Raw genomic sequence first — 18,231 nt, forward strand, 5'->3', positions numbered from 1 at the left:
ACAGGAAATAGAATCCATTAAACCAAAACCAAGCCTTCAACCGTTCATCATGAAAAGCTCTTTATATACACATAAATAAATATAAATGCCAATCCAGATGAAAATGTATGCACATAACTGCGTTGAGAGTGCTCACTGCAGGTGTCTAAGTAGCAGTTTAACTTCCTGCTTGCAGGGAATAGATAAATAAAACCATACAGACAAACTGTGTCACTTAAAGAGGAATATCAGAGGTGGGATTTCATATGCAGAACTAGGTGATTGTGAAGAGCAGGGCTGTTTAGATCTACCGTTCTGCAGAGTTTAGTTCAACTCTACTCAAATACTCCTGAACCTGATAATCTAGGTCTTCAGATTCAATGAAATCTTTTAGGGTTGAATGTATAAGAGCAGGTTTGGGACTGAACTCTCCAGGAAAGTAGATCTTCAGGAGTAAGACCAAGCACCTCTGGTGATGAGAATGCATATTCAGGTTTGTTAACTGGAACTGAAGCGGGTTCATCTGAAGTTGAAGAGCTGGTTGTGTTCTCTGACGAGGTGCAAATTCTTTTTCTTGTCTCTTATGGTTTGACTGGCTGGATGGAGAGCAGGCTGCCAAACTTGAAATGCTGGATGACGGGGAATTTTTCTAGACACTGTGAGAGGATGACAGAGAAAGACTTTGCTAGTATCAATCAACTTTACAGCAAGAAAATGTCTAAATGCTATGGTCTCCAAATAGAATAAGACTATATACAGAGGATATATGTGAGCCTGGACCACAAAACCAGTCTTAATTGTCAATTTTTCAAAATTGAGATTTATACATCAACTGAAAGCTGAATAAATAATCTTTCCATTGAATATTTGGCCGAGATACAACTATTTGAATATCTGGAATCTAAGGGTGCAAAAAAATCAAAATATTGAGAAAATCGTTTTTAAAGTTGTCCAAATGAAGTCCTTAGCAATGTATATTACTAATCAAAAATTAAGTTTTGATATATTAACAGTAGGAAATTTACAAAATATCTTCATGGAACATGATCTTTACTTAATATCCTCATGATTTTTGGCATAAAAGAAAAATCAATAATTTTGACCCATACAATTTATTTTTGGCTATTGCTACAAATATACCCCAGCGACTTAAGACTGGTTTTGTGGTCCAGGGTCACATATATCCACATATACTACGGTTAAAAAGTTTGGGGTCAGAATTATTATTTTTAATGTTTTTGAAAGAAGTCTCTTATACTCAGCAAAACTTCAATTATTTGATCAAAAATAGTATTATGGTGAAATATTATTACAATTTAAAACATTTATTTTATTTTTAATTATTATAAAATGTAATTTATTCCTGTGATGGCAAAGCTGAATTTTTTAGCAGCCATTACTTCAGTCCTCACTGTCACATGACTGTTATTCTAACACTGTGTCTTAACTACACTCAACGCGACAAGATTCCAGCGACAAACAATTTGAGTGTTTGTCACAGCCAATCAAAAGCGTGTGTAGGTGGGCTTTCTCTGCAAGCGCACTGCACTCACAATGAAATTTACGAAGTATGTTGTATGTATAGTTTGTATGTTGTTGCTCCAGCTGCGACGTCGCAGAAATAGAAACCATTTCTAAAATAGAAATTGAGCATGTCGCCATCACAGCTTATTAGGACAAAAACTCTGATTAACTTGGAAAAGATACCTTTTATCGTGTGTTGCTGCATTGCGGCGCGTGCAACGAGAGCTGATCTGGTGTTTAAGAAAGATTTCTTATTATTATCAATGTTGCTTAATATTTTAATAGAAAGCTTTTTCAGAATTTTTTGATAAACAGAACATTCAAAAGAACAGCGTTTATTTGAAATAGAAATCTTTTGTAACGCTTTAAATGTCTCGACTCCTCGCTTCTGATCAATTTTATGCATCCATGCTGAATAACAGTCTGTGGAAAGCTCTTGAAGTGTACAGGATCCTCAAACTACACATAAGGCCAATGGAGACGAGAAGCAAGGGCCTCTCAGTATGTATTTCAATGTAGAAAAAAGTAAAATTGAGACAAAAGCACATTGAAATGTCGCTCAGATACAGAATTAAAACCTTTCATATATAACATCCACATGAATAGCTTTCATACTCAGAAAAAAACATCTCTTTAACTTGTATTTAACTTGAAAGACATCAGTAACAGTCATGAGTCCCTGGCTGGTGGAGTCAAAGAGAGAACGAGAGTGTGATATATACGGGGGTGGGGAAAGACAGACAGGGTGAGAGAGAGAGAGAGAGAGAGAGAGAGAGAGAGAGAGAGAGAGAGAGAGAGAGAGAGAGAGGGAAGGAGGAGGGGAATTTGCAGACAGACTGGCCCCTCAGCACAGAGCGGAGAGAAGGGGGAGGGAGCACAGCCGTCTTCTCAAAAACACAGGATGTGGGCTTTGGAGGAGGGGGTGGGGCACTCGGTTCTTCCCCTCGAACACACATGTTTGCTCAATTAACTCTTCCAGCCCTGGTCTTAAAACTTCACAAACTGTGAATCCACTGCTTGGCATTTGTAATGACGCATATAAATGTCACATGTAGACTGTGTGAGTGGGTAGCCTGCAATTCTGCATTCTGAATGGAATGTTTATTCATATATTTCTTTTAGTTGTGATAAAACCAATGTACCATTTACATACTCTATATAAGGAGTCACTATCATATAAAGTTTACTCCTGACATTCAAAAGTGTTTATTATATCATGCTACTTACTTCCGCTTTATACATTCGTATGAGACCTTGATTGACTTTGGACCAAGAAGGAACAGCACTGATGTTCCAAAGCTGATTCGAATGTTCGGCAAAAGGACCTGTTTTCATCTAAAAGAGGAAAAATACGTAGTGATTAAGAAGATGACAGTGAACTTAAGATATACAGTGCAATCAGCATCAAAGCTGGATTTAATAGAGCAATTTAAAACCTAACAATTCTACTTTGAATAAGATATTTCACTTTTAACTGTGGTGGAAAGTTGCTAAGATAAAAATTGATTTTATGCGGAGAAGAAAAGAATAAATTCTTATGTTTGTGCTGACCACAGGTCAGATCTGTCAAATACCAATACAACAATCGTTGTGAAAGTGGTTCTTCAAATTAGTTGAAGAAACATAAAGGTTACTAGAAAACCAATGAACAGAATTTAGCACTACTATTAGCAAAATAGTAGAAACACTACTAAACTAAAACAAAAATTATAAAGTTACTGAAAATCAAAGTTCATAGAGTTTATACAATAAATAATGTTTCTGATTGCGGAGGAAATCAAAATGATCTGCTGTTCAAAAATACAGTAAAAATTTTGTGAAATATTTTTAAAATAAATAAAAAAACCGTTTTCTATTTTAATATATTTTAAAATAAAATGTAGTGCTGTGATTGCAAAGCTGAATTTTCAGTAGTCATTACTCCATTACTCCAATGTTTAGTGTCACATGACCTTTCAGAAATCATTTTAGCATGCTGAAACTGTGAAATGTTTTTTTTTCTTCTCAGGATTCTTTGATGAATAGTAATTTCAAAAGAACAGAATTTATTTAAAATAACATTAACATTATAAATGTCTTAACCAACAGTTTTGCATCTATTGCTTCCTTGCTGAATAAAAGTATTCACTCTTTTTAAAAAATATTACTGAACCAAAACTTTTGATTGGTAGTAAATGTGTGTGAAGTAAATAAACATAATAAAAGTATAATAACATTATCAAAAGATTATTAACTCTTCTGTAGTATTGGTAATTTGACAGTCATCATTAATTCACTGTACTATGAAGTCTATTCATGAGAGTTTACGAGAGAGAGGGGCTTGTGGGCTGCCCTTGGGAAAGAGCACGTTATGAATGGCAGTGCTGTGTGGCTTTACTCCACACACACACACACACACACACACACACTGCTCTCGTCAAGCCAGACTTTCCAGAGACCTACTAGCCCCACAAAGAGGAATGGAGAGAAGGAAAGGGAGGAGAGAGAGCGAGAGAGAGACAGAGGAAAGAGAAAGAGAAAGGAGGGGGTGGGCCCTAGGGGCCTTAGGAGTGATTCACAACAACATGCAGGGAAGGAAGGAAATGACTCATGTGAGTGGAGTCCAAACGCAACCTTCCTGAGAGAGAGAGAGTTTTAAACTATACATTGTAAGTATTTACATGAATGGAACTTCTGAGTTTTTGCTTGTGTGTGATCTAAATTTTCTTTAGATCACACACACAAAATGAAAATGAAATGGAAAATGGTCTTTCCACGAGCAGACGCCATGAGATGACACACACCTCATTGATGAATTTAATGCTCTCCAGAAACATGTAGTCTTGGTGGTACTCGTTTACAACCTTCTCCTCCACAAAGTGTTTGGGCTCCAGGGTTGGGTGGTCTACACACAACACATGAACAAACACACTTCAGTTTCACAGTGTGACCACTAGGTGTCTCCATGTTAGTCACTGCAAACAACAATGAACCTGAATTTAGCCAGCTCTAGGTACAGTTTTTTTTTTTTTTTTACAGTGTTTTAATGTATACTAAAACTATTTAAAAAAAAAAACTGTAATAAAACTGAAATTAAATGTAAATATTAGACAGAAACTTAAATGAAATTGGAAATGTTATTTAATCTAATAACATTACTAAAATTGACACAAATATTAAAGCTAAATAGAAATACAAACAAAAATCATAAAAACAACAAAAGCACATAGAATTACTAAAACATAAACTAAATATTATAACAGTATCTAAATAATACAAAAATAACACTGTCTAGATCTAACAAAAAATTGAGCTCGCTGTTGTTAAAGAATAAAAAAGGAGGCATATATCCAGACCACAACACATTATAAATAAAATAGGCAACAAAGAAAGAGTTGATACCTATAAGCTGTGAGCTCCCCCATATGAAGGGAAGGAACTGAAAGTCGTCAAGACCCCACACACCCTGACTCCCTGCTGGCTCCATCCTATACGTCTTCTGCAGTTTGTGCATCACTTGCAGATACCTACGCCAATAAGATCATAAAGCTTAATGCAAATGAGTTCTTCACAGTTTTAGACCATCAACAACCATGCATTAGTGTGCAATAAAGTGCAGACTTGCTGGAAGTTACAAATTTAAAGTATTCAAAATAAGAAGTCAAGCAATAAGATGCACTAACGTGTCAAAAACTTTAAATATGATGGCCAGCTGGTCCTCAATGCGCAGAGCTCCCACCTTACAAAGACAGCAGAGGAATGCAGCAAATGCCGCCTCATGACCTGCACACAGAAACAAGTTATTTCTTCTGCTAAATAATGCAACCAGCGGTTCCCTACACAGCTGAAGCGGTTCTACAGCACCACAGCATTTTACCTGAATGGTAAGCTTATAGTCTGAATTGGATGTGATGAGATAAAATGCCACTGTACAGCAAAATAATGGCAAGGCAATTCTATTTCTATTTGCATCGTCATTGCTGGTTACACTCAAAAACAAATATAACCAGTGTAATTTAATTACAAATAAATTACTCTCATGAACGCTTTCAGTGTTATCAGTGTGAATCATGTCAGACTTTATATGAATCAAGAACTGCTTAGCGTACTTAAGATTTGTAACCCTTAAAATCTGTATCTGAATCATGTTAAGCTCTTAAAAGCATCCAAATGTTTTGTGTTTCAACAGCACCCTCTAGTGATTATCCAGAAGAACAACATTAAATACATTGATGTTTGTATATAATGGACCCTTTATACATTTCCAGAGTTCTCTGAATATTATAGTTTGGTAAACTTCTACAGTGGTAAACAGAAACTACAACTAATATAATTTTTAAATAAAATTCATGACAGTGCCTCTATAGCCCCTTTCACACTGCGATTCCAGAAAATACACGGGTAATGTGTCCCGGCATTTGTTCCCGGGTCACTAGATTTTGCCCCTTTCACACTGCCAGTGATTTCCCGGAATATGTGCGTGTGTTCACACACAACCCGTAAAGGTCCCGTGAAGACACGTGATATCAGGGTGTGACGTGTAATGCACAAGTCGAAAAAGCTAGGCACGTTAACTTTCACTTAAGCTGGCGAATGATCTCAGCTTCAGCGCAGAAAGTGAGGAACTAACTGATCTCTGCTTCGTTACAGTTTGCACATATTTGTTTTGGCACGAATGCTGATCTGCCTTCCAAACACATGGTAAAAGAGTCGTGTGATAACGTGTGTCATCACTACGACACACCCTTTACGGCATTAGTTCTGGCTTTTGTTCACACAGAGCTCGTTCTGGGACTGAACCCGGCAATGTTACTAGGTCCCCAACCCAGGATCAATCCCGGAATCAATCCTGGGACGTGTTTGGGTTTACACAGAAGGTGACCTGGCAATGTTCCGGCAATTTTCTGGGTCCAATGTGCAGTTTGAAAGGGGCTTATGACTTTAAAAAAGAGGAAAAAAATATTGAGAGATTGATTACATTGGTCAGGAGAGAGAAAGATGTCAAATTTGTTATCATTTCCTCAGCCGCTGTTTTAGAAACACTCATGCAGCTGTGTTAAATAATACAGTGTTATAAAATAGACAATTTAAAAAAAATGAAAATACAAAAAAACTTAACTGTGAAAATGCATCATCACAGTCTGTAAAAAGAGTCCATATAGCTGATGTTTTGAAAGTAAAAATCTAAAAGACTAGTTCATGTTTTGTCTTTATTATTCTCTCTGATGTGACAGTTGAATTTATTAACGACTGACAGATAAAAGTGTGAAAAGTTATCATTTCTCTTCAAAGACAACTATGGAAAAACACAGTCACAAACATATAAGAAATACAATGAACACATATATTTGTGTTTCCCCACACAGACCTGTGCCATAGTCAATCCTGGTGGAGTTGCCCACAGCCTCTTTCAGGTAGACGGCAATCTCTGGAGCAGCATCATGACGCTCTGAGGGCAGAACCCCTGTGACCAGAGCCTCTGCTTCCTGCACACACAAAACACTGTTACAGCGTTTCACCTCATACGGACAGCACAGAAATTACACATTGCTATCAAAAAATATTCACCTTATCCAATTCTCTCATTTAAATACTGCACTAAAAAAATCAGTTTTATTTTGAAGAAACACAACAGAAGAAGAAATAATCAAATGGATGGTGAATATTTTCTGAAGGCACTGTATGCTTAAAGTTCATCTAAGAATTAATGCCAAAGCAAATTAAACCAGTATAAAGGTAAACAATGGTCATATACATACACGGGCACTCACCTGGTCTAGTTTAGCATACCATGTGCGGTAAGCTTTATTGCCGAAGCGAGAAGGCTGGTCGACTGGTGGTGTCTCATCGATCCAGCGATCTAATGTTGCCAACATGGCAAGCAACTTCTCCACTGTCTAATAGCAAAGAAAAGCATGGAAGCACATTTCTATGAGCTGATCCTTGAACAGGCATTATTGTGATCAAAACATATGTACCAATTACTTCATCTGTTACATACAGATCAACATACAGCAGTATAGAGAAATGCAGGACAGTGACCCACCTCAGACACCTGGTATTCACATGTAAGTTTCTTTCCCTTCACGCCCTCATTCAGGGTCAGAATGAATCCCATGTAGTCTGCATATGCCTACTTACACAAAACAGAAACATGCTCAAATGCAAGCAAAAGAAAGTTGAATGACTTTTAAGGGAGATGTTAGCAAGCAATATATTTTGTTTAAAAATTACAAATAAAATTATTATTATCGATTTAATTATTATTATGCCTTTGCAATAAAAGTTGCAATTTGTTTTACTGAAATTTTAAGTTATTTGGTAGTGTGATTTCAACAAGGCTGCCCCCGATCTAGAATAAAACAGCTCTTTACAGGCCAGAAATGTTCATTTCTGTATTTACACATTTCTAATGATCACTGAGTGCACCTTTAACAGGAGTAATATATGCAGAGGTTCTCATGACTTTTATTTTTTAGGACTGTCTCTTTAAAATGTAATGGTGCTGCTGCTGCAACTAGCCACACAATAAAAAGTGTGTCAAACAACAGAGATTCTTATTCAAGGCTCTAGACTCATTCTTCCCACTGGTCGCTCTTTTTTTTTTCTTTTTTTTTGTTACAACATGGGATTAATCAATGCATGCTGATGAACTTTAATTATAGTTTACAGTTATATGGTAATGATAGTGTTCAACATTCAACACATTCTTTTTCATCAGTATTATTTGGGATTTAAATTTTGTGAATGGGAATTCCACTTTTGCTGTGTTATAAGCCGGATTTTTGATTGGAATTCGCAATCTTGGTGTCACAACTAAAACAAAAGATGGATTCATTGTAATTCTTAATTAAAAAGCACAACAACACAAAACAGTAGGCTATAACGTCAAACTAGCTTACATAACGTTTATTAACAAAAACGAATACGATAAGGTATGGCATACACCACATGCTATATTACATACAGACTAATAAATTACAGAATGTTTAGCAAACACTAAGGAATCAATTAGCCTAAATAAAAAACAAAAAAATTAAATAAAGCCTCCATAGCGGAGCGTGAGGTAAACAGCAAAGATAACAAGCTTTTTAAAATGAAAAACAAAAAGAAAAGTAAAACTAAACTGGCAGTCCATGCACTCGCACAAATGCGACCACATCAAATTTTAACTCGCACATTCTCAAAAAATGGTCGAAGTCTAGAGCCCTGCTATTATTATCTTTAAACTCCAGAGATACTGAGAAAAGAGACTGATAATGAGCTATTTTTTCATCTCTCAAAGTAGCAGATAAACTGCTCTTCAGTGGGTTTAACAACATACCTGTGATCTTTTCCATTTGCCCATATCAGGCACCATGCTGATCTCCTTCTTTGGCAACATGAAGTTGAAACTGACAGGAGGCATGTCATCCTCATGGGAGGAGCCTATGCAAAAGAAAAAAAAATATGATGGACACATCCAAATGTAGTGTCAAATTAAAATTATATTTGTACTAATAATGAAACTAATAAGAACTGATAGCAACTTGTTAAAAGTGGTTTCTGCAATTCTAATTTTTTTTTTCATGTAATTTAATAAACTGGTTATAATTTATTTTTAAAAACTTTTGAAGGACAAGGTCCGAAAATAATCATTATTCAGACCAAAAAAAAAAAAAAAAAAAAAAAAAAAAAAAATACTAATACCAATTATCATCAAAACATTAGGTCATAATAATACAAAAGATTATAATTCCCAGCATTTATATGGTAATTTGACAGAAAGGATTGAAGAAGTAATAGTAGTCCCACACATCTCACCTAACATAAATAACTATTAATGTTAATTACACAGTGACAGAATTTGTATTTCTTGTGGGTCGGTAAGTGCACCACACTTCATGACTTTGTGTGGCAGTGAACACAACACTTCAGTGTGCGTTTATTAACAGCTGGGGTACAAATAAAGATTAAAAAAAAGTTCTAAAATTATCAAAATAAAAATTTAACATTGTCTAAACAACATTCTGTGGTTTGACTTGAATTTTAATTTGTTTTCATACATGTATTTCTACTAATAGAGTGAAGAATAAGGGGCCAGTTCAACAAATCAGCCTTATAATAATTCCCTTACATAAAAGGCCAAAGATAATATAAAATGCAGTCTGAGGGTGTACCCAAACCTGAAAGACTTCGGTTGGTTCTGATCAGGAAATATGAGCCTATAACACGGTCCTAAAGAGACTATTTTACTACTTCTCTTAACAAAAATAACACATCCCATTTATATGCAAAGTTAGTTTCCAGAATATACGGTCAACGGTAAACTATCTGAATGTTGCCCTTTTCTTTCTTTATTTTCAACAACAACGTTCCAACATCCCGTTATACATAAATATTTCAGAATAGATCAACATGCTAACGTTGCTAACACTAGAACTGACAACTTCATATGCTCAGGAGTAACGTTAGGTTTACCCAACTAAGTTTAAAACTAAATGTGTTCAACCGCTATGTCAATCACTCTCACTAAAATATATTTTAAACTGCATTGTAAGTACATTAACATTGCAAATAAATATTAAGTTTGGGTCATTTGTTCGCAGAAAATGCGTCATAAGCTATATATTCGCCACAACGCAGTTCTGTCAGACTCTCGTCGATTCATTACATGAGGCGCGGTGAGCACACAATTAAGAGTCTTTCTTGCACATATGCACATCTCTTTCACCCCTTCAGGTGTTGAACAACAGCATATATAATCTGCAGATATCGCTGGTATATTCGCCTTTTGAATTATACGTGTATAAATTAAGGTTTGATCGCTGTGAGGTACCTGATGATTGCTCAGTCTCCGCCATGTTTACTGTGTCAAAACAAAACACGACCCTTCAACTCTCACCCGCACTTTCGCGTAATATGTATATCCGCTATATATATATAACTTTTTTTATTAACAAGAACAAATTACATGTATTTGACAAATAATATATATGATATAAACAATAAACATTCTACATGATATAAAAAATTATACACTAGAATGGCTGTATACAAATACAAATTTATAGAAAAATATTAAAGCATTTACAAACTTTCACTGTTTTAATTGGTTTTTGTGTCATAGAAAATCGTACAGTATCAATACAATGCTTAATTTCCTTCCTAAAATAACATCGTTTTTATTTATTTATTTATTTATTTATTTTGCAGAAGAACATACATTTGTGAATGTGAGAAAATGTTACTGCATCTATTGTATGATTTGTAACATGCGTAATATGTAAATGTGGTCTTTCACAATTTCAATTTTAGGAATCAAAGGACGTATTCTTAACTAAACTATTATCAGTGATTTTTATTTATTTAGAAATTATTATATTTGTTATTTGTGATGTATTATTATATAGTAAGTACTTTAATGGAAACCTTAGTACAATGCTCATTTGGGAGGAGAATAGGTGTTGGGATATTAAAATCTTGACCTTGGAGTGTAATTTGGGTTTTAAATGTGGAATTTAGCTATTAAATTTAGTTAATAAATAGATTGAAGGCTTTATCCTCTTTATTTTTCGAATGATGACGCAAAAAGGGGCTGGGCTTGGCGTGTGTTTTTGTGTCTCTAGCGCCGTCTGGCGGTGAAGCGGAGCAGCGCAGCAGCGATGGCGCTCGTGGATTTTCTGCAGCTCTCTCTCAGTGGACTCTGACCGCACTTGTCGTTTCGGTCCCTCCTCTCAGGCCTTGATTTTGGGGCATTTTAGTGAATTTCAGTAATGTTGGGCATTCTTGCCAGGACGATGGTGAGTAACCAATACATATGGCCGGGTTTTTAAAGCATGGTCGATTTTTTTATTTGACATAAACAAGGCTGCCTGACATTCATGTTGTTTATGGTTTAGATAGCGGTAGTGCTAAGGACAGTAGGAAGCGCAGACACAGTTCATGACAATGATAGAAACAGTGTTCATCGAGAGCTGCTTAAATACATCGTGCCAGTGTGTAAATGGTCTTTAGTTTTTTTAATGACAGCGCAAGAATCTTATTACATGTTGCATTACTGCCAGTCATGTGCTTACTCATGTGTTTTATATGTAAGTAGTACAGATAACATTTCCAGTTATTTATAAATGTTGGACTGTATTAGCTTGTTAAGTGCACTTGTGTAAATTATTAGGACTTATTGCACTACTGGATACTAAAATAATAATATCTTAGACTAATGTCAAAGTGTGGTATTATCTATTTCGAAGGATAAACTGATTAAAAAAAAGTGATTCAAATATTAACATGTCAGTCATTGGCAACTAAGAAGTTCTATATTTTCAATGTATCTTTATGATCTATGATATAATAAAGCTGGTTTTATATCTTCTGGGATATTTTTAGGTCAGGGCTGGCATGGTGAAACCCTCTGGCCTTGTGAAGCCGGTGTCAGTGACACGGATTGCTGGTCGCTACTTGGCCCACCAGGAGGGTCTGCCTAAGCTTCCAGTGCCACCACTGCAGCAAACATGCGAACGCTATCTGACTGCCCTGACGCCCATCGTGGACCCAGAGGAGCTGAATCACACCCGGCAGCTCCTGGAGGAGTTTCAGAAGCCGGGCGGTGTAGGAGACAGACTACAGAAGGGCCTGGAACAACGAGCCAAGAAGATGGAGAACTGGGTAAAAACTTGTTAGGTGACGCTTAGTGTCTTTTTTAAAGGGCTTCATCTTAGGTCTTCTTGTCTCTCTATCATTTCCACTGCTAGCTCTCTGACTGGTGGTTACAAACAGCCTACCTAGACTACCGAATGCCTGTTGTCATCCATTCAAGTCCTGGGGTCGTCCTCCCCCGTACGGAGTTCAGTGACCGTCAAGGCCAAATGAGGTCAGACCAGTGTGGATTCATATGCAAATAGTCAATGAAATTTAACATAGGCCATTTAGCTGGTCTATAATTGTTCTTTAGAACTAAAAGTGTGTTGTTATGTGCCTACAAAGTTTTTAGTAGAAACTGATTAAAGGCATACAATAAATAGTTTAAAATGTATTATTTATATATTTATGTGTAAATATATTTTATTCAAAATCTAACATATTTATATATTTATATGCATAGATAATTAAGAAATGCATGCACTTTTAGTATTTTATGTATTTATTGATATATTTTACTTTAAAATATTAAATGTATTTGTATTTTAACATTAATATATTTATAGATATTGATTCCCCTGAAGTCATACACATTAATTTTGTATTTTGTATTTTATTAACTAAGATATATTACTTAAACATATAAAATATATTTCATATGCATTATCTAGTGAATTATCTAAAAATCATCAAGCAAACTTGAGATAATAAATATAATAAAAATAGTTTTTAGATGTATTTCATACATTATGAATTTAGTTTATTTTTCTTAATATGTTGCCAAATAGGTTTTTTTTGTTTGTTTACAATTGTTTAAAGTATAAACCTTACAAAAGTTGTTAAATGTATGCAAAAATATATATATATATATATATATTTACCAGTGGGGTTAAAGATACTGATTATTTTTTGCATGTTCAAGATTCAAGATTTTTATTTGTCCCATACATGGTTATATGGAGAGCATATGACCAGCAGTGAAATGTAATTCAGGTCCGCTCCATGGACAGTGCAGTTATTAAAGAATACAAACACAAGAAAATTATATATAAATATGGTATGGAGGAAAAAGAAAAAAGTAAATAAATAAAAAGAAAAAATTATAGAAAATGTTCATTTTATATTTAGTATTTGCGCTCCCTGGGAATCAAAACCATGACCTTGGTGTTGCTAGTGCCAGTTACAGGAACTTTAACACATTATAAATATTATTCAGCGGTCATTCACATGAATTAAATCCACACGCAGTGACCCAGAGTGACATTACTGCAGGGTGAGGCAGTTGTTTTCAGTTACCTCTATGGTGACCTTTATACAGACTAACCCTATCTTGCAATGTTGAGCTTTGCAATTCAGAGAGTACAAACTGTTGCTCTCCGTAAAGTGCTGGCCTAAAGCCAGTCTCCCCACATTAACTATAATGACAGCTTTCACATATGACTGCTAAAACTGCTCACAGATCAGCAGTAAGGTGTGTTCTGTTAATATCATAAGTCATACAGCACAGCAGGTTCCCTGTATTTATAGCAGAAGTATTCATTTGCAGTATGTTTATGTTAAACGTGTTTAAAATGACTGTAAGAAAGTATTTTTTCCTCACAGATATGCAGCAAAATTAATCGCTGGAGTTTTAGATTTCAAAAGCATGATTGACAAGTGAGTGACACATTTCTTACTTTTCATGTGCAGTCATAAGTCATTCAGTCCTCTGTTTAGATAACCATGACTATTACTATTGATTAAATTCAGATGGTCCAGTCAGATGTAATGTCTTTGCTTTTTGATTAGTGAAACATTGCCAGTGGAGTATCTGGGTGGAAAGTCACTCTGTATGAACCAGTACTATCAAGTGCTCTCGTCTTGCCGAATCCCTGGGACAAAGAGGGACAACGTGGTCAACTACGCCTTGGACAAGAGACCCCCCACACATATCACTGTAGTGCACAACTTTCAGGTCCATCCATGTTTAAAAATATAACAGTCCCTGTTCCAAATGTAACTTAGGTAAACTGGGGAGAAAAAAAATGCAAAATAATTTAAGAAATATAAAAAAGAATGCATTTAATACATTTTCTTGCATCCAGGACTGTGATCTGTTAATGCCATGTTAGAATCATACAACTTTCTGTTTAATTGTTTTTTTCTTTCTCATTATGTAGTTCTTTGTGCTGGATGTATATAACAGTGACGGCACACCACTGACCGTAGACCAGATCTACATACAGCTGGAGAAGATCTGGAACTCCTCTTTACAGAGCAACAAAGAGCCTATTGGCATCCTCACCTCCAACCACCGCAACAGCTGGGGCAAAGCTTACAACAACCTCATTAAGGGTGGGCACTGCCAACACTTAGCTAGACATATTAGTGTCTTCAATGCTAGGAACTAAATCTTTGATACATATATACAGTATAATATACACCGCAGTTCAAAAGTTTGGGATCACTAAACTATACTATACTATTTTTGAAAGAAATTGATACATATATTCAGCCAGGGCACATTGATCTGACATTTATAATTCTGCAGGCATAATATTAAAGATTTCAATTTTTTCATATATGCTGTTCTACAGGCTTTCAGTTCATAATAAGAAAATAAATATAGGGTTAGGGTTAAATTTAGGGTGATTCTTAATTTCTTTTGTGTCACTTTCAGATAAAACAAACAAAGAGTCTGTGAGAGCCATTCAGAAGAGTATCTTTACAGTCTGTCTGGATGCTCCCATGCCGCGTGCGTCTGATGACATGTACCGCACCCGTGCTGGAGTTCAGATGCTGCATGGAGGGGGAAGCAGGTGGAACAGCGGAAATCGCTGGTTTGACAAAACATTGCAGGTTAGAGACCCATGAGTTGATGTGTGTGAACTCTCACTGAGAAATTAAGCCTAAATCAAGATCCCGATACTGTCATGATGATTAATATGGTTTCTAGTTTATTATTGGAGAGGACGGGACATGTGGGCTGATCTATGAACACGCCCCCGCTGAGGGCCCTCCCATCGTGTCACTGATCGACCATGTGGTGGAATACATGTAAGATTAACAGTGATTAAATGTGGAAAAGCTGTTTTCCCATGGCTAGATTGTAAGTATGGCTAACGCAGATACGATTTCCCATGTATTTGTACAGGAAGTCATCAGAGATGGTCCGTACCCCAATGGTCCCACTGCGTATGCCACAGAAGCTTCGATTCAACATCACGCCAGAGATCAAAAAGGACATTGAGGAGGCCAAACAAAACATGAACATGTAAGAAATCGAGACATTCCACTCAGTCTTTCTAATACCACCAGTTTGATTGTTTTATTGGACAGACAACAATGCAGTTTGTTAAATGTTGAAAGTTTGAGGGTTTCTCTTCTTCTTCTCTGCAGAATGGTACATGACTTAGACATGAAAGTCAGTGTGTTTTCCCATTTTGGCAAAGATTTCCCAAAGTCACAGAAGATGAGCCCTGATGCCTTTATTCAGGTTGCTCTCCAGCTGGCGTACTACAGGTAAACTTCAGCAGCACTGCTATTAATGGTGTTTGCTGCATTTATTCCTTCTGTTATTATTAGGAAGTTAATGATTAGTTTAGTTTATTCAGTTGATTCACAGACTCACTGTTTCAGGATTTACAAGCGCTGTTGTCCTACCTATGAGAGCGCTTCCCTCCGCATGTTCAGACTGGGCAGAACCGACACTATACGCTCAACGTCCATTGACTCTGCTAAATTTGTCAAGGCCATGGATGACCCAGCCAGACATGTATGGTCACCTCTAGTAGGCATTTGGTTGAATCCACATTTGCATTACACTACAGTTCTTAAGTTTGTGGGTCAGTAAGATAATGTTTTTGGAAAGAAATTAATATAATAGTAAAGACTTTGAACTTTCTATTCATAAAAGAATACTGAAAAACTGTATCAGTGTTTCCACAAAGATATTAAGCAGCAAAACTGTTTTCAACACTGATAATAGTAATAAGAAGAAATGTTTATTGATATTAATATTTGTATTTTAGAATGATTTCTGAAGGATCATGTGACACTAAAGACTGGAGTAATGGCTGCTGACACTTAAGCTTTGCCATTACAGGAGTAAATTAAAAACTAAAATATACTGAAATAGAAAATGGCTATTTAAAAAGCAATTGCAATTTTTAGTTTTTATTAAATAGATGCAGTCTTGGTGGGCATAAGGAACTTCTTTCAAAAACATTACAAAAAAACTATTGAACAGTATTTTGCATCATGATGCAACATCATACATCATGATTGTAAATAGGCCGCTTTATAAATAATTTGCTATGGAGATTATCAATATCAAAACCATCTTATTATTTTCCAATTGCTTTTGATCCAGCATGAAATAAAATGTAACAATCTCATTTCGATTGACAGAACACAGAGAAAGTGGCTCTGCTTGACAAAGCAGTTAAAGCGCACAGAGCTTACACAGACATGGTGAGTAAATGCATGCTGTTGATGTTCAGCTGATCACCAGTAAGTATGTGTATCGGTCATTATTGGTCTGCACTAAATATATCCCTCATTCTCCATCCCGTGTATGGATGCGCAGGCCATCCGAGGTCAAGCCATCGACAGACATTTGCTCGGACTGAAATTGCAGGCTATTGAGGACCTGGCCGCCCTGCCAGAGATATTCATGGATACCTCATACGCTGTGGCAATGCACTTCAACCTCTCCACCAGCCAGGTATTGTCAAACAAAGCTCTCTGGACAAGGGTTATGTGCATGTTAATAAATCCTTATTTGCAGGACAAACCCTGTTTAGTAATGCATGTACTGTGCCATTAACTACACATTTGTTGTGATAAACAACTGATAACAATCACTCTTCAAATCTGCTAAATCATATTGCTGTAAACCTAAAATCATCAGATCATGTAAAATTCATGATCTTACAGAGGTTTGAAATGTGCTTTCGAATTTTTCCGCTCTCCTAGGTGCCAGCAAAAACTGACTGTGTGATGTGCTTTGGCCCGGTGGTACCAGACGGTTACGGTGTGTGCTACAATCCCATGGATGCCCACATTAACTTTGCAGTCTCTGCTTTCAACAGCTGCCAGGACACTAACGCAACACGTCTAGCCCAAGCACTAGAGGACGCGATGTTAGACATGAAGACCCTGCTGGAGCAGACGCCCAAGGCCAAGCTTTAAAGATGATTATGTCAATTAGACTTGATCTTTGACCAGTTCAGTCAAGACATTTGAGTTTACAATAGCATTCAAAAGGAGATTTTTATTTTGCATTTGACCAGTCCAGACCAGAGATGCCTGGACTCCACTGGACTGCGGTCTTTGATGAGCCTCAACACAAAATAATATTCCTTAACTTTTATATGTTTATGTGCTTTGGCTTTTAGTTTGTTCAAACAAACAGATCAATTAGGTTTGTCAACAGGTTTTGCTGATTCCTTTTTTCTTTTTGTTTGTATTGAGATTATGTGCGTTATTGTGAACGTGGTTAAAAGAAAAGCTCATGTGATTCTTTATTGTATAATAGATATTAAATGTAATTAAATACAGATTTTTTTTTAATTGCAATAATGTAAATAGTGACATTTGCAAACCATTGGTTTCTTAGTTCTTGATACAGTGTTGTAAATTTACGCATTAACACATTTTTAATAAATATCAAGTGCTTAATAACATTATAAATTCTGTTTAGATTTGGTGATTATTCATCAAAATTTGTTACTGTGCATAATGCTACTGTGCATAACTGTGGGTCTATGTAATGTTGCATATATAATTATATTAAATATCACTGCTATGGTTTTTATATATGGACACACACAAGATAAATATTTATCAGAGAACAAATAGACATACTCAACTATGGACTCTGTGCCTTGTAATAAATATAAGAATTGATGAGTAACAATTACTATATATGTTCTGGTTTACCTTTTGTTGAACATGAATTTTACAACATTACATATTGTTATATGCATCATGGATCAGATTAACAATAGTTTTAATTTTATTCATAATTGTCTTTTTTTTTATAAAAATACGACATCTCTGTAACAATCTTTCAAAGCTGCAGTTCAATCACTGACCCATTGGAGTCTCCAAATGATCCCCTATTATCTGTCACACTCGTCACATGCT

At 35.8% G+C, this 18,231-nt stretch overlaps 2 protein-coding genes across 4 annotated transcripts; one reads left to right on the top strand and one right to left on the bottom strand.

Moving 5' to 3' along the window:
* Positions 1–38: 38 nt before the first annotated feature.
* Positions 39–10,368, bottom strand: LOC109074890 (serine/threonine-protein phosphatase 2A activator). Of its 3 annotated transcripts, none has more exons than XM_019090896.2 (10): positions 10,301–10,368; positions 8,807–8,910; positions 7,529–7,615; positions 7,254–7,379; positions 6,851–6,968; positions 5,166–5,265; positions 4,885–5,009; positions 4,287–4,387; positions 2,731–2,838; positions 39–635 (listed from the first exon to the last, which is right to left on the bottom strand). In XM_019090896.2, exons 1-10 carry the CDS (start codon positions 10,323–10,325, stop codon positions 561–563), a joined length of 969 nt encoding a protein of 322 aa, XP_018946441.2. In that variant the 5' UTR covers positions 10,326–10,368; the 3' UTR covers positions 39–560. The 3 variants fall into 3 exon arrangements, with proteins under 3 accessions (XP_018946441.2, XP_042580104.1, XP_042580103.1); XM_042724170.1 differs by having other exon boundaries at positions 7,529–7,618; positions 10,301–10,319; XM_042724169.1 differs by lacking the exon at positions 2,731–2,838.
* A 733-nt stretch (positions 10,369–11,101) lies between these two features.
* Positions 11,102–18,007, top strand: crata (carnitine O-acetyltransferase a). Its single transcript, XM_019090895.2, has 14 exons — positions 11,102–11,264; positions 11,851–12,129; positions 12,216–12,334; positions 13,705–13,758; positions 13,891–14,056; positions 14,262–14,436; positions 14,762–14,940; positions 15,038–15,138; positions 15,236–15,355; positions 15,481–15,603; positions 15,721–15,856; positions 16,492–16,554; positions 16,670–16,807; positions 17,059–18,007. Exons 1-14 carry the CDS (start codon positions 11,238–11,240, stop codon positions 17,272–17,274), a joined length of 1,896 nt encoding a protein of 631 aa, XP_018946440.2. The 5' UTR covers positions 11,102–11,237; the 3' UTR covers positions 17,275–18,007.
* The last annotated feature ends 224 nt before the right edge of the window (positions 18,008–18,231 follow it).

This window comes from Cyprinus carpio, chromosome B5, assembly GCF_018340385.1.
Source record: "Cyprinus carpio isolate SPL01 chromosome B5, ASM1834038v1, whole genome shotgun sequence".
Lineage (NCBI taxonomy): Eukaryota > Metazoa > Chordata > Actinopteri > Cypriniformes > Cyprinidae > Cyprinus > Cyprinus carpio.